Source organism: Nannospalax galili, unplaced genomic scaffold, assembly GCF_000622305.1.
Source record: "Nannospalax galili isolate Female #2095 unplaced genomic scaffold, S.galili_v1.0 scaffold620, whole genome shotgun sequence".
Lineage (NCBI taxonomy): Eukaryota > Metazoa > Chordata > Mammalia > Rodentia > Spalacidae > Nannospalax > Nannospalax galili.
In genome coordinates this window covers 927650-944810 of record NW_008346824.1, presented here as the reverse complement: position 1 = coordinate 944810, position 17161 = coordinate 927650, and the positions used below count along the sequence as shown (strand labels likewise).

Sequence of the window (17161 nt, the reverse complement as noted above, 5' to 3'; positions counted from 1 at the left end):
AATTTTGTGCAGTACCTTGCATGTGTGCCTGTGTTGTATATCACTTAATTAACTTATACTTGAGTATGATGCATGGGAAACATTTTTTAAAAATCGGGGGTTTATTTTTATGTAATGTGTATGAGTATTTTGCCTACATGTATGTATGTGCACCTGTGTCACATGCAATGGCCACAGAGGCCTGAAAAGGGTATGGGATGCCCCTGGAAATGGAGTTATAGCTGCCATGTGGGAGCTGGGAACCAAACCCAGGTTCTCTGCAAGAGGAGTCAGTAGCCTTAACTGTTGAGCCATCTCTCCAGCCCTCAGAAAATATATTTTTTTAATCTTTTAAAAAATATTTTATTTTTATTTTATGTGCACCCGTGTCGTGCAATGACCACGGAGGACAGAAGAGGCTGTTAGATCCCCTGGAACTGGAGTTATGAACAGTTATTAGCTGTCATGTGGGTGCTGTGATTTGAACCAGGTCTTCTGTAAGAACAGCCAGTGTTCTTAACCACTGAGCCATCTCTCTAGCCCCCCAGGAAACTATTTTTAATTGAAATGTTTGTGGGGTTTTGTTTTGCCAATGAGAAAAGTTTTAAAACATTCTAAATATTAAATAAATATCCACATACTTCCTTTAACTGTACTCCAACAAATGTCACACAAAAAATGAAGTCAAATCCAGGGATCCAATCAGATGCAGAGGATGTAGATGCAGAGTACCACACAAGGAAAGGACTAAAGTTTGCTGGTTTCTGATGCCCAATGAAACACGGGAATGCGGGAGTGTCTTCTTACATTTGCCCCATCAGTGCTTCTAATTATTGCATAGTTTTTGATTTACAAATGCAATTTCATTTTAGAAATGAGATTTGTATTAGTCACTTTTCTGTTGCTGTAATAGAAACACTGACCCAAGCAATTTATAGAAGGAAGAATTTATTTGAGCTTATGGTTCCAGGGGACTTACAGTCCGTCTTGGCAGGGAGGCATGGTGGCAGAGGTGGCTGGAGAAGAGGGGCAGAAGCTAAGTTCTACATCTTCCAGCAGGCACAGGAAACAAGAGAGCAACTGGCGATCTGGCAAGGCTTAAGAACTCTCTAAGTCCACCCCCAGTGATGTGCTTCCTCCAGGAGAGCCACACCTTCTAAAACCTCTCAAACAGCGCCAACATCTAGAGATAGAATTTTCAAATATTTGGAGCCTATGGGCAACATTATCATTCAAACCATCACATTCTACCCCCTGACCCCCATAGGCTCATGACCATATAAAATGCAAAATGCATTTAGTACAACTTTAAAAGTCCCCATAGTCTTTATCAGTCTCAATACTAAGTTGCAATACTATTTAAAAACCCACAGTCCAGTCTTTTCTAAGACTCAGGTAAATATCTTAACCGTAAGCCTCTATAAAATCAAGACTAATTACATACTCCCAACATACAGTGGAACCGAATACACATTATCATTCCAAAAGGGAAAAATGGAGGCCTAGTAAGGAAATACCAGACCAAAACAAGACTGAAAACCAGCAGGCAAACACCAAATCCAGTAGCTCCACGTCCAACTTTTGGGACTTCCAAAGGGCTTAGATGGCTCAGCCTCTCTAGCTTTGCTGCGTGCAACACACATCTCTCTCCTGTGCTGGTACCACTCCGTGTGCAGGTCTTCTTGGCAGATGCCTCACAGCTCTGGTATCATGAACATCGTGAGGTCTCCATTGCCAACCAGGCTTCACCTTCAGAGCTTCCTGCAATGACCTATCAGGGCCTTTTCTAAGCAGGGAATCCCTGCTTCACACTGCCTGGCCTCTGAGGCTCTCTGAAATCACAGAAGAACTGATGACCCCTTCACTCTTCCATCTTTCATGGCTCTAAAGCCAGCACCAGGTGAACTGCCAAGTTTGACTACACGTTTGGGGTGGACTCCAGCCTGCTTTATCCATTTTAGAAGCTTTTCTCTTCAGTGGCCGCTGCAGCATTTTCCTTTCACAAACTGGAGGCTTTACTGGGTGTGGACTTGCCCTGGAGGCACTCTCTCCATTCTTTAAGTTTGACTCTCTAGGCCCCTCCTTAATCACTTTAATCTCCTTATCAATGGGATCCTCTCCATCACATGCCAGGGCTCCAACATTAATCTTCCTAGTGCTCTTTTCAATCCATCCTATACATTCTGTATTTCTTTCTGCCTCATCTGCTCTTTTTCACTGTAAATCTGTATAATATTCACCACTAATAGCCATGCCACCATTTCTACATTAGGCTGTCTTGACATTTCTTCCGCCTGAGGGTAGACTCCAGCCAGACTCTTTGCCAAAACAGCCCAAGTGCTGCTTAAGTCCTTATTTCCCTCTGGAACTACACTGTTCTCAGCACTACTTTCTTCCAGGCCCCTACTAGAATGGCCTATTAAGCTCCACTTACAGCAATCAACCACTTTTCTAGCCCAAATTTCCAAAGCCTTCCACATTCTTCCAAAACCCCACATGATCAGGTTCTTCACAGTCAACAGCCCACTCTCTGGTACCAATTACTGTATTAGTCACTTTTCTGTTGCTGTAATAGAAACACTGACCCAAGCAATTTATAGAAGGAAGAGTTTATTTGAGTTTACAGTTCCAGGGGACTTATGGTCAGTCTTGGCGGGGAGGCATGGTGGCAGAGGTGGCTGGAGAAGAGGGGCAGAAGATAAATTCTACATCATCCAGCAGGCACAGGAAACAAGAGAGCAACTGGCAATCTGGCAAGGCTTAAGAACTCTCTAAGTCCACCCCCAGTGACGTGCTTCCTCCAGGAGAGCCACACCTTCTAAAACCTCCCAAAACAGCACCACTACCTGGCGACAGAATTTCCAAATATTTGGAGCCTATGGGGGATATTATCATTCAAACCATCACAAGATTGTAGTTTAATACTTTGAATAAAGAAAACTTGGGTTCAATATGTGGTTTTTAATTTATGATACCTGTAATTTGACACACACACAAGGTTAAAATTGCTTCCCCAAACCACACCTTTAATCAAAGCTTTGTTAAAAATTCAGGTTTCAGGCTAGTAAGACGACTCGGCAGGCAGACACCACCAACCCTGATGACCTGAGTTCAATCCTCAGAATGCATATGGTAGAAAGAACCAGTTCTCAAAAGTTGTCCTTTGACCTCCACACATCCACAAACCATGAATAAATTTAATATAAAAAACCATTTAGAACCAAAAGTGAATACCCTGAAACATCAGCATCTGACTTGTCTGCCACTGAACAAAACTAGAGCATTACATTCTTCATATTAGTTAATTACCGTAACAAACTAGTACAGTCAACGTCGGCAACAAAGCTGAAACCATTATCTAATGCGTGATGACAAGTGTGATGTCACAAAACCCAGTAACAACATTCAACAAGAATGCTCCAAGAGGCACGTAAGATAAATAATGACTGCACATAAATATGTAACTCTCCTTTCTTTTGGCCAAATCCTTGCCATTACATACATACACACACACACACACACACACACACACACACACACACATATACACACACAGGGCAAGCCTGAGAGTCTATCTGTGTATTTTTAAAAACTGATGAAGGAGGATATAAAATTGTCAGTTTTGAACTTTGCAGCTACATAAAGCTCAGGAGAAAGTTCTGTGGGCTAGGCAGACTTGAAGTCAATTTTCCTTGCTTAAGTTCTTTACTTCTAAACAGCATGGGAACTACAGGGCCCTTCTAAGTGCCATGTACACACATGTCTAGAGTAAGTCAGTGACTGCATTAGCCTATACTCACAGAGCAGATTTAGCTAGGTGGCTCAAAGCTTTTGGGAAACTATGAGAGGCAGTAGATTATAGTGGTAAACTCACTATACCTGGAGTCAAAAAACTATCATGCAAATGCTTCTATTTAGTTCCAAACTTCTATTTTAGTTCCAAATTACATTCACCTTTCTCTATTTTTCTGAGTGACTAGCAGTATTGAACAAGCAGTCCATCTATGAACGAGATAAAATTATGTCAACCCAAAACAGGTGAAAACAGGTAAATGGGTTTAATTAGAAAGGGCCTAAATGATCATCTGCCCTGTAACACTCCCAAGAGGACACTAAAGCAGAGAGGCCCATCCTAGTCACACAGTTCATGATAAAACAGCACTTACAACACTTATTTTCTGGCTTCTAGTTAAATTTACTTTTTCTAATATCCATTTCTTCTCCTTTTCAAAAAAATCATGATAGAAGAAAAAATGTACAGATCAGAAAAATTTGTATTATAAATGAATCAGCAGAATGAAACGAAGCACAAGCCATCAAGAACAAGCAGCTGGGGCCAAGTGTGTCTCAGATGAATGATTCGACCCTATTCTTTTCCTAATCTTGCTTTTCACACATTTGTGTGTGTGTGTGTGGGGGGGGGTGTTAGTGTCTCATTTTTAGCATCATTAAACAGAGCTTACAGAGCTCTATTTTATGGAATTTTTAAATTTTAAAACATTTGTACACTAGTACAGGCCTGCCTGATAATAGTAAATGGTTTACGTAAAATCCTAAGATTCAATATTTGTGACTATCTGATCATGAAGATCTCAATTTAAATTCTGCAAGAAGGGTCCTTAATCTATAGTCATGAACAAATTCTCTGTGAACTTATAAACCTAATATATAATTCAGTTATGCTGGTATTATATATGCAACTGCACTTTTTTTCAGAGACTACAGCTGAAATCAGGTTTTCAAAGGCAGTTAATGATTCACAATAATAATTCTATTTCAACTACATAATAACTTTGGGAAAACCCCAAACAAAAAAAGACTAAAGTGTTATTCAAATTCCCATAAATTTCAAACTCATCTAATATTGTTTCACTTTTAAAATGACTAATTTTCAGGAGCAGTTTCCTGCCCTCAGTATAGATCACATAGCACATCTCTACCACGTCCAACTCAAAAAGATAACTTTTTATTCACAAAATTTGTACTTCTTTTCAGTTACACAGGATTTTTCACTGCTATGATCGTATCTCACACTATTAAAACTCTGTTCATGAACAACTTAAACACTCACATTTGCAAATGTTCCATACAGTTCAAACCCTCCAAATGTGTGGGACCAGCATGTCACTCAAATTTATACTGTTCTAGGAAACTCTGATACTTGGAGACATCTCCACACTTTTTAATCTTTCATTTTTCCTTTTCTTTAGATCTAGAAGAGAATTAAATAGAAATAGTCCAAAAGAAGTCAGAAGAGCATAACTCATCTGAACTGCGTAAATTGACTCTATATTTTAACTTTAAGACTAATACCAGAGCACATTACTTGATCTGTTCTGCTTTCATAACTAAATCACTTACTGTAGAATAACTTTTAACTCTAACCAAAAGACAGCAATTAAATCAATAGTCAATACCAGTTTCATCACTTATCAAACTACCTTCTGAATGATGAGACATGTTAATATTCACACCAGTGCTCTGTAAGCAAGAAAACTCTATGGGAATACAAAGCTGTGTGGGTAGCTTGAAAAGACCATGCTCTTCCAGCTTGTTGCAATGATACTTCATTCCTGTATGAGTCCAGCCCATCTCATGCCAACAATAATGTTCCATTTAAGAGTGTATACACCAAAGTCCTCAGGTTCCCAGAGATTTATTTTTCAACTTCCTCTCTTCCCTTCCATTTTTACATTATTTTAGATTTTAGAATTCAAAGCAAGTTTAGATTCACATGTATTTGAACCTTAAAATAATTTAATAATAGCCAGAACTAGTACTGTTAAACTAGGACCTGCCCATACTTAATACGATTAATAATTACTGTATAAATTTAAACTCATCCACTTCATGGCTTCAATATAAATCTAAATATTCTTTCCTCAAATACATTCTTGACTGAAAAACTTGTATCATTATTCTTCTTCTGGTGGTGTTATCGTCAAGGGATGATAAAACTCGATGCCCAAGTATAGACAGACATAGGTAATATGGGAAATATGATGGAAGTAAGAGTAAAAATGACTGATTGTATTAGCTACATTAGCATGGTAAAGTCCTTATGCAGACTGTTCAGGAAAAGTTAAGGATACTGTTTTAAGAAAGACTGTAAGATAGCCAAATATTAAAACAGTCCATATTACTCAATGGGAGTTAAGTCAGCATGGAAGAGATATAATTATCAAAAAGCAAATACCAAAGTAAAGATGCCAAGTCCCACAATGACTTCTTAAGGTCAGTACCCATCAGTTCAGATAAACCAACAATGAGTTTTCATACACAGCTGTGTGCTTACTTTGAAAATACAGAGTAACAAATCACTAAAACAATGCAAAGTGCATTTTCAAAGGTAAGGAATCTTGATGAACTTTAAGGAGTATGTGATAGTGCTATTATACAAACTGTATGGATGCTACTTTTCCCAAGAAATAGATTAAGTCTTCTTATATGAATTCTTCCCAAACCTAAAAGTAGGAGCTTAACTTAGCTTTATTTCTGTTCACTAAATTTAGAGTTTATCCTTTTTTTTCTAGGGCACACATCAAAATTTATTTTCCTTTTTTATATATGAAAAACCTGTTAGATACAGATTAAATAACTGGTATTTTAGGTATTTCATTATTACCAACTTTTGTGCTTTTTTGTTTGTCTAGGTGGTACATAGCCTTGAATCCAGGGCCCTGGAACATGCCCAGAAAGTGCTCTACCCAAAGCTATACTCTCAAAATGTCTACTTTTTGATGCAGGCACACTAAGTTGCCCATGCTAGTCTTGAACCACAATCTTCCTGACTCAACCTTCTCAGTGCTGGGATTAGAGGTCTGTGCCACCATGCTTGGCCTATACCTCTCTCTCCTTCTTTCTCTCTTTATCACATGTATGTCTGTGTCAGCATGAATGTCAATGCAAGTGCTCAAAGGCCAGAAGAAAGCATGGATCCTTTGGCGCTGGAGTTACAGTTGTGAGTCACCCAACATGGGTGCTAAGAACAGAACTTGAGTCCTCGAGAAAAGCAACAAGCACTATTAACTGCTGAGCCATCTCTCCAGCGCCTCTTGTATCTCTCTCTAAATGGAAATATAACAACATATAAGCTAATTCCACAATAGATATTCAGATGAGAAAAGGGAAAGTACTCAAGATTTGCAGCCTGCTCTACTCTGCCTATCTCATTCATTCATTCATTCATTCATTCATTCATATCAAAAATGACTCAATACTTTGCCAACTAAACAGAATACATCTGAATGATAAATCATTTAATATGAAATATGTGAGAGACGGTTGTTATCAATATATTTTAAACGATTATTGTAGCTTTCATGATGTCAAAGTTTCTCAAATATCAAAATTATCCTGTACTTTTACTTGATATTAAAGCAAAACTTTGAAGAATTTGTAGAGAATGGTCTTTTACAAGTGGGATGACATAAAGAAGAGTTAATAATTGTCTTGTTTAAGATATAAAACCTGCTAAAACAGTAAGTCTCATACAATTTTTGTGCCACATATAAAATTAAGTAAATATCAGCACTTTAATTCTATAGTAAACCACTTGGTACTAAATTTAAGGCTAACCCAACTCTAACTGGTTCCTGATATTACTAACAGAGAGAAAAAAAAAATCAATCTTAAAATTATTTGAATTACCCAAAACAAATATATATGTACATATGTATGTATATTCTATATGTATCTATAATCCCAAATGCTTTATTAAGGAGCCATCTGAAGTAGAGTATTCAAATATTTATATAAATGAGTTGAAAGAAATTAAAAGTCATGGGACTGGAGAGATGGCTCAGTGGTTAAAAGCACTGGCTGCTTTTGCAGAGGATCTATGATCAATGCCCAAGACTCACATGACAGCTAACAACCATAAGTTTCAGGGGATCTGACAACCTTTTCTTTTTTTCTTATTTATTATTTTATGTGCATAACTGTATTGCTTACATGCATGTAAGTGTACCATGTTGTGCAATGCCCACAGAGGTAAGAAGAGGGCATTGGATTTCCCTGGAACTGGAGTTACAGACGGTTGTTAGCCACCTTGTGGGTGCTGAGAATCAAACCTGGGCCCTCTGTAAGAGCAGTCAGTGCTCTCAACCGCTGAGCCATCTCTTTAGTCCCTGATGCCCTCTCCTGACCTCTGTGGGCACTGTAAGATGTGGGTGCACTTACAGACATGCAGGTAAAACACTTATACATCAAAACCTACTGAGCAAGAATTTCTTTGTGAGAAGCTATAACCCTTGACTTATTTTCTGAAATTAATGCTCTAAAAATACAGGACATGGGAAGCACATTTAAGTGTGGTCTTAACAAGTATTTCTTTTTAACAATCTTTTTAATTTAATACTGAATCATAAATTTAACGGCCACTGAATCAGAAGAGACTTCACTACCAGAAGTAAATTCTTCCAGTATCAAGACCATAGCTGTGTTACTATCTCTGAAAGACACTGAGAAGAAATCAACGATGTGCATCTTCAAAACGGGAAGCTGGTCGATGGCAGCTCCATTGGCTGAGAAGCCAAAGAGAACATATGAATTTGAACTAACTTGTTACTCCCCAAACCAGTAACTTAAAAACAACAATAAAGATTAGCATTATAAGAAAAGCATTCTTTCTTTCTATATTCATCTCATAAAGATCCAATTATGTCCCTTCACAGTAAAAAGATCTCAGCTGATTTAGAACCAAGAACCAATTTCTGCATAAAGTGGCCCATTCTGTTGCCTGGTCTAAATGCAGGGTTTTTCGGCAGGGAACATCTCCCCACTGTCACCATTCCATCTTCCTTCAAATATGGAGTATCTGGAGACTATTTTCTAATCAGCTCTGCTCTGAAGGAGCTACTGTCTAGTTCTCAGGTGCTTCCCAAGTTTTAAGAACACTATCTACCTGCTGAGATTATCAAGCTCCTTAAAAAAAAAAATGTAGCTGGGAGCAAGAAACAAACTGTGTCCCTCAACCTCAAACTGAAGGTCCAGTTCCGAACTGTCCTAAAGCAAAATCCAGGACTGAGGCTATTAAGCCAGGTGACAAAGAAGTGTGCTGAGTTCTAAGGCTAGATGTTGAAAGGTAAGCCAGGGCTGGTCTCAAGTCATATACCATGACCACACAGGACTTCTCCATCTGTGATTGCCAATTCAGGAAGTTGATTTCCTGAAAATCACATCTACACAAGCAAATCTACAAGGTACCAACTATGGTTTCAATGGAGCTATCATGAGAGAAAAATGGCAAACTGTGTGGCAAATAGTCTTTGAGTAGCTAAACCTAGACCCTTCCCCAAAATGAGTTTCAGGAAGGAGGAACAAAGCAGCAAGGTGCCAGGACAGAGGCTCTCAAATGCCCTTTTCAGCGACTGAGAACAGGAGGAGGACATCTGTCAAGAAGGCAGAGCATGGGCCAGCTAGTCAGGAGGAGCCCATTCCCCATCTCTGCTCCTCCAGGGCTTGGTGACCTTGGCAAGCTATTTCCCTTCTCCTAGCCACATGGTGACTTCACACCAGCCTTTTCCCACACAACTGTGTAAAGGGTATGCAAGGTGTTTATACTGACTAGCTGCCACAGATGGCCAGAGCAAGGTGAGAAGGGGTTCTGAGAGGACTGAACTTCTAGTACCACAGCCAGTTATAACCTGCCTTGAGGTTCTGCTCTTTAGGAGCTTAGGTGTGATTTAGGTTTTCAGTGGGACAGTGAAGAATGGACATATTGGTGGATGTGTACACTTGAAAATAAAATGCTAACCGTTAATAATACACTCCAGTTTGAAAACTCACCTTTGGAAAACGACAAGAAAACAGACACATCGAAGTTTTTATCCAAAATTTTGGAAGGTGATTATGTGAATTCATTGCCTCTCCAGTTCCCTCAATAAGGGGTACTGATACTCTCTATTCGCCTCTCACTCTACAGTAACTCTGAAAAGCCTGAAAGCTAAAACCCCATGTACTCAAGAGGTGACTATACTAATTAATGCTTATGCCACATGTAGAACAGTCATTGACTGACTCACATAGAGCTAGATCACAGCACTGCAGCTCAAAGTTCTACATTTTCCATACCATTTCTGTAAGTAGTCCAGTGCTTCCAAACGAGCACCAATCTCAAAAGTGATTCCAGGACGATTTGGGGGCTTTTTACTCATCTTGAGTTCCTATTCTTCAGTATTTTCTTTTCAATACCTCAAGAGGAAAAGAAAAAGTTAGACTGTGATACGTGAAATGCGTTAAGGACTATGGTTCAAAGGACAGGCAAAATTCAAATGACTTTTAAAATAATACATGCTAAGTTAAAATATTTGACAATTTTTTGACTGACCAATTACCAATATCTGTGGGTAACATGCAGCATGAAGGCAATCTTGATACAGCATTAAGGAAAGGAGTACAGAAAAAGATAACTGGAAAGATGAGTCACTAAAACGTAGGAATGGCTAAAAGCCTTAAGTTTTAACTTGGAAATTGCCTAAGGAAGTTCTACCCAGGGAAACTGGAAGCACTGTAACTTTTAAAAATTAAGACAACCCAGTGTCTTGTACTATTCTTAAAGAGAACAAATTAATCACGTTTTTCATTTAATTTCAAGAAATCTTCCAGTGTTTCAATCCTTTAAAAAACAACACTAAGAACACAGAGGAAATGTAGGCACACCACCGAGGACACTCTAACCATTCTTCCTGTGAGATTAGCATGTTTCCTTACTATGATTCTCCTCTGCGCAGCATATCATCTGATATTTTCAACATATATAGTTACAAAAAACATTTCTTATGTTTTACATGCCCGAGATTTTAACTTAGAATTATTCCTACCATAATTCAATAGAGTATCCTCAGTGACAATAAAAATAACTCTAAAAAAAAATTGTGAAGGGGAACCTGCGTCTCTCTAGATCATTCACATGCTGAGCATTTACTGTTCTGACCACACTGGCACCTAGTATACTGGAGGCCTCTTTTTCAGCACTGAGTATTGAGGAATAGAATGCATTTTCAATGTATAAAAACTGGAATGGAAATAAAATTGGAATGCATGTTCTCATTAAAATACAACTGCTAATCATGAATATAAAGCTGCTATTGTTGAAGGAAAATCCTTAAAACATGTTTGTGTATTAAAGGTTATTTAATTAACTATGCTCCCTCCAACTTTAAAAAAAAAAAAAAACTCACAAAACTGTAACGTTTTATAATGGTTTGGTCACAATTTAAAATAACAAACAAAATTCCAAATGCTCATTCCTCTCTCTCTTAGAATCTAAGGGAAGAAATAGCCTCAACACTTGCTCTGATAATGGGAGATCAACTTTAAGAGCTCTTGGCAGAGGGTGAGTAGGAAAACATCCTGGCATGGCATCAGCAAGTGTTACTGTATTCAAAAGCTAAGAATCGTGGTCAGGGTACACTGGGTGTAACGGGAACATACATATTTTTAATAGAAATCTTGTCAGTGTGCAACACTGGGTTGCTGAAATATGTAGAAATCGGATCCGAATTTCTGCTGCTGTTCACAAGAAGAGTCACTAAGAGGCAGCTCACCAGTTAAACTAACATTTTCTAAGATCAAACTTCCAGCCTGTAAGTCTGGTGACACTTAGGCACCAAGGAGTGAAAAGGCATTATTTCCTTTCTCTTGGAGTGGAGAGGGAAGAATGAGGAGAGATTTGAATTAAGAACTTTGACAAAAGAACTACTGGGGGGGAGTAAAAAAAAAAAAAAACAACTTGAATTACAGGAGGGAAGGACGCAGAGGAAACAAAAAGGAGTGGAAACGGAAAGAAGAGCTGCGAAAAGATCGCGAGCAACACAAGGCTGGTGGAAGTTACTGGAGATGACAGCGAGGGGAGAGAAAAGGAGAAGACGAGCAAGGGAATGCCAAGGGACTACCGCCAGACCGCGCGGAGCTGAGGGACCAGGCTGCCGGGAGGGGCGGCGAGAGCAGCCAGGAAAGGCCGCGGGCGGCTGGCCCGGAGCCCGGGAGCTGCAGGTTGACAGCCCGGCCCGCAGGGGAAGGAAGGCGGGGAGCGCGGCGTGCAGACAATAGGGCCGGCGAGTGGCGGGGAGCGGGGCGCGGGGAGCGGCCGACAGCGCGGGCCCGAGACCCCGCGGCCACTAGGCCCGCCGCCGCCTCTTACCGACTCGGCCTCGTCTCCGCACAGCAGCCGGGCCGTCCGGGGCCGAGCCGGGGCGCGTCAGGGCGGCCAGCGCGGGCCTCCGCCTCGGCGTCCGCGCGGGCAGCGGCCGGGGATTGAGCAGAAGCCGAGCGAGCCGGGCCCGCGGCGCCGCTTCGGCCGGAGGAGGCGCAGGAGGGAGCGGGGTCCGACCCTTAAGCCCGGACGGGGGCCGCTACCATCCCTGTCACCACAGCCGCCACCGCCGCCGCTGCCTCCCGCCAGCCCTGACGCGACGCCGGCCTGCGACGTCAGCTGCCCGCGACGCGCCGGAAGCGGGCTGGACCGCGCCTAGTGATGCGCGAGGGCTGGGCTCGCGCCGAACCGCTCATTGGAGGACTGCGCTGGGGGCGGGGCTTCGCGGACCTCCTGGGGAACCGCCGTAGGAAGGCAGCGTCGCCGGCTCTGAGCTGCTATTGGTTCGCTGAAGAGCCTGACTTTCGGGGTGAGAGCTTGAAGGCCACCAATTGTGACTGTTGATTTCTCACAAATTCTGCTCCCTGGGACGAACTTTTATAAATCCACTGTACACTTTCCTGGGTATCCATTCCATCCTACATTAAAAACAGAGACAATGTCCCTACTACAAAGTTCAGAAAAGTGTCTATTGACTAAACATACCACATTGTTGCAGTTGGCATCTTGGGGAAAGGTTGGTTTTGTTTTCTCAGCCAATTAGAGAAAACGCACGAAAAATCTACGTCAGCAGAGAGCAACAGGCAAATAAACTTTTATTGAAAGGTAAAGAATCACACACACACACACACACACACATCCACACACACACACACACACCATCATACAGAAAGATCAACCTTTCCAAGGGGAACCTAGAAACTGAGAATCCAACGTTTTCCAGGGAAGACCTGCGTTTCAAGATTTGTGTGGTTTCCCCCTCTGTATTATTGAGTTGGTCAGTTTAAACAAAGAGAAGGCTGATAAGTCCCAGCTCCATCCAGGGATACGTGACTCTAAACAGTTCAGTTGAAGGCATCTTCGTTGGAGTTAAAAATAAGGCGTTCCTGTCAGAGATCAAGAAAAAGACCCAAGGATGTCATCTTTATTATTTCTCAGTGACCCTATTTGCTTACTAAGGATTTAGTCCCTTACAACATGACAACCACAACCACACAATTATACTGCTTTCCAATCTAGTAGATCTTTGGAAAACAAAATATTACTGGGAGCGGGGTCCCAATAGCTACTGTGACATTCCGTCCACAAATCTACACAACTCATGTTTTCACCCAGTGCTCGCCATGCCCCAACGTCTGTATAAGCACAAGAGGCCAAGTCCCAGCTTTGAAAACTTACAAGTGATCACATTCAAAGCACTATGAGACAAAACATCTATTTTGTCACTGTCCACTGTATCACTCTGGCTCTCATATTTTTAAAGAGCATGATTTCGTACAAACAACACATCTTTATCTTGCTTCATTGTGTGCAGTGAAAATAGCAAAATAATTTTAATGATAGTGACATTTGGTAAATTAAGCAAATGTTCATATTCATCGTTTTATTCAAAAGACATGCATTCAAAGACATACTCTGCTTCAAATAACCACTAGGTTACCAGGAGCCTGGTAATTCTACAAGCGATATAAATAAGATGGTCTCTAGGGTATATTTGTATTCTGGTCTTTTGGTAGCTCAGCATCTGTGCTCTTTTCCATATTTGAGCAATTTCTCCATGATTATCATTAGTCTGGTGCACCAAATATTTCTAGAATCTTCCTTTGGTCACAGGCAGAATTATATTTTCCACTTTCCTTAGTATTATGTGTGGTCATTTAATTTGCTAGAAATGAAAATAAGAGTGAAATTTATTATACTGTGTTGGTAATGTAAGAACCCAGTTCAACAAATTCTCTGTACCTGGCACTACAAGTGGAATATTTGAGATGAGAGCTTCTCTAGAAACATAGGTTCTGAATAGATTAGAATGAGCTCAGGAATCACAGGCATCTACTACCAGTATGCAGTTTAAAGATAAAAACTTAGCTAAAGAATAAAATATATAATTTACATATTAAAGAGACACACGCACACACACACACAAACACACACACACACACACACACACACACACACCAGGGTCATGTAACATAGCCTAACATTCCAAAACTGACTCATCCACTTCTTTAGGACTATTGGAGACACAGTTAACTTCTCACTAGATAAGATTCAAATATCAGAATCAAATGTTCTATGCCTCCCTTTATGGCTAAATTGCCAGGTTCAGAAATGCTCATTAAACCATATCACTTAAGATTTTGTATGAAAAATGCTGGTAATGTTCAAAAGAAGGAAAAATTTTCCAGCATCAGTGGCACTACCACTAATCAGGTTTCTGACATTCAGCCTACAGCTAAAACTTATTGAAACCTGGTAGAAACCTCATTGATCTGGAAGCAAATATATACATAATGTAACATTATATACGTATATATAATGTAATATATAATAAATTGAAATTTCATATCCATATGAAATTTTGAGTGTTTGCAATTGATGTAATATATGTATATACATATATGTATATATATATAAATATAAAGGATAACACACATTCTATCTACTCTCTATTAGATGTATGTACCAAACCATTCTTCTATTTCAAATGGAACTTAAACATAGAGTCCCTTCAATAATCCAACCTAGAATTAAAATGGGAATGATCGCTCACCTACACTCAGGTAAGTAACTCTTAGTAAACACTGTGGGCCACACACTAAGGAGTACTTGAGAAAAGGCGTTTCAATGGGAGGGGGGATAACAGAGTAAAGATAACTAAAATTAATTATATAAAGTCTGAAATGGTCAAAAATAGAAAAAGCATTTTTTAATAGGAATGAGAGCATAAGTAGTGACTTGAGCAGCTTATAGTTCTAATATAGTGAATATCTGCCTTCAGTGTGCATGTTGGTGATGGGAGTGTCATATTTTAGTTGTCATATGATTGTAGTGGGAAACTTCTACTATTTAGTGAGGAGATACCGTGTCTGTTAGACATAATGAAACACACGATGCAGCTCTTTACCTTGAAGAATTACCTCAAGTCCTACATAACTTTTGGATGTCCATTCACATATTCATATAAATGAAAGAGACTATCTAAAATTGTGGGCACCTAAAACTGAATCTCACGGGTAAACAAAGTATTTTTGCAAGATTTTAACGGACATTCAGTTTTCCAATAATGAAACCACGATGTAATAAAAGGAAGAGTGTGTTTGTTTTTAATGTTACACAGAAGCAATGCAAAGATTCCCTTTGTATTCATATGTGTTTGTAGCTGTTACAGACAGAGTGAATCTAAATTGAGATGCAAACATTTGACTGCATCATTCTGTCTTTTTGTCAGTCATGGCTGAACAGGAAATATTTGATGGAAATATTTGATTATGCATTGTTTCTGTAACATTTGAGCTCTTTATTACCATTGTGTCTCATTGTAATTTTGAAAATGTGTACATGCACTTTATTATGTGTGATTTAATTTCAGGAAAGTGGACTGAGTGATACATAATTTCAAACTAACAAATCAAACTATCATACATACATAGTTTCAAACTAACAAAACTTCCAGCAGGACTGAGGCCATGGCCCAGAGGTTGAAGCACTTGCCACTTAAGTGTGAGGATTGGAGTTCAGAATCCACATAAATCCCGAGTGATGCCATTTGCCTGTAATTCTATCACTCAGAAGGCAGATACAGGTGAATCCCTGGAAAAAAATTGGTTTGCCAGACTAGCCATATCATCAGGCTCTAAGTTCAAGCGAGAAAACTGGCTTCAATAAACAATGTGGATAATTATCAAGAAAGATTCCTACCATCAACCTTGGGCCTACACACACACTACACACACATACATATGAGAGAAAAAACAACTTCATGTATACAGTCATTTCCTCATTGGTCATATGGATTGAGTTCAAGATCAGGGCAGAAACACAGGGTAGAGAAGAATCTAAAGATGTCTCCCCAGTCATGTAGCTGAGCCATGTACTGTTACATCCTCTCTCCTCTCTCCTCTCTCCCACCCAACCCACCCTCTTCCAGATGGCTGATGCCAGCCATCAGTCATTCCATCTCCAAATTTAGAAAGGCCTTACAGCTGTGTTTGAGCAAAACCAAGCAAGCAGCGGGCAAATTATCTCGAAACAACAGTTGTGAGGCAGAAATCACTGATCTAAATTCCTCCAACACTAGAAATGAGTGTAAAACCATAAACTTTCTGAATATTTAACAACTGCATATGCATCTAAGGAAGGGGAAGGCCACTATTAAATACCTGCTACCCTCAGTTATATAGAAAACACAAGATGGGTATTTTGTGTGTTTATTTAATATTTGTAATATTAGCATTAGTAAAGACAAGACAAAATGATTCAAGTGTTTTATTAATAGACTAGTTTAATAATTGGCTGTTGCTACAACATTCAGCTCTGGCAAATCTCCCCATTCTAGGTATTTGAAAATTGCATTAATTTCACTTTTTAACCTGAATAAAAGATCGTTTGTTTTATTTCTGTCACCATAATCAGTTAGCAACTAACTAGAAGCAATAGTTGTTCCAGAATGTATCATTGACAGACAGACTTCCAGACTAGGAACAAACTGACAGGCATCATCTCTCCAGATGTTATTTGAGCTTTCTGCTCATATATCTAATGTATCCCTCCACTGTTATTGACTGTTAGTTTATAGTAGGCCAGCCCTAAGGATGATGGGTTATATTAGAGAACTTTATAATATATGTATACGTGTATATATAATTTTGAGTACATATTTACTAATGTTCATGTGCTACTCAGAAGCCACCCAAGTTTCTGAAATTTTAAAGTTGTTCAGATTCATCAAGAATAATTTTAAGATATCAAAATCTCTACTATGAAAAGTAATTATATACATTAATATATATGTTAATATATTCCACAGAGAGGCAAAGAATTCCTTCTGTGTACAGATTGTTCTGAAGCAAAAGAATGACTATA

General features: G+C 39.5%; 1 protein-coding gene across 5 annotated transcripts in view; it reads right to left on the bottom strand.

Annotated features, from left to right (window-relative positions):
* Positions 1–12420, bottom strand: part of Phf20l1 (PHD finger protein 20 like 1) — a 78346-nt gene extending 65926 nt beyond the window's left edge. For 4 of the 5 annotated variants that reach the window (XM_008843182.3, XM_017800633.2, XM_017800634.2 and 1 more), the window contains exons 1-2: positions 12125–12420; positions 10054–10173 (exon numbers count right to left, since the gene is read on the bottom strand). In XM_008843182.3, the coding sequence (XP_008841404.1) occupies positions 10054–10136 (83 nt within the window). In that variant the 5' untranslated portion in view covers positions 10137–10173; positions 12125–12420. The remainder of the gene's footprint in view (positions 1–10053; positions 10174–12124) is intronic. The other variant, XM_008843183.2, reaches the window with a different exon arrangement.
* Between the last annotated feature and the right edge of the window lie 4741 nt (positions 12421–17161).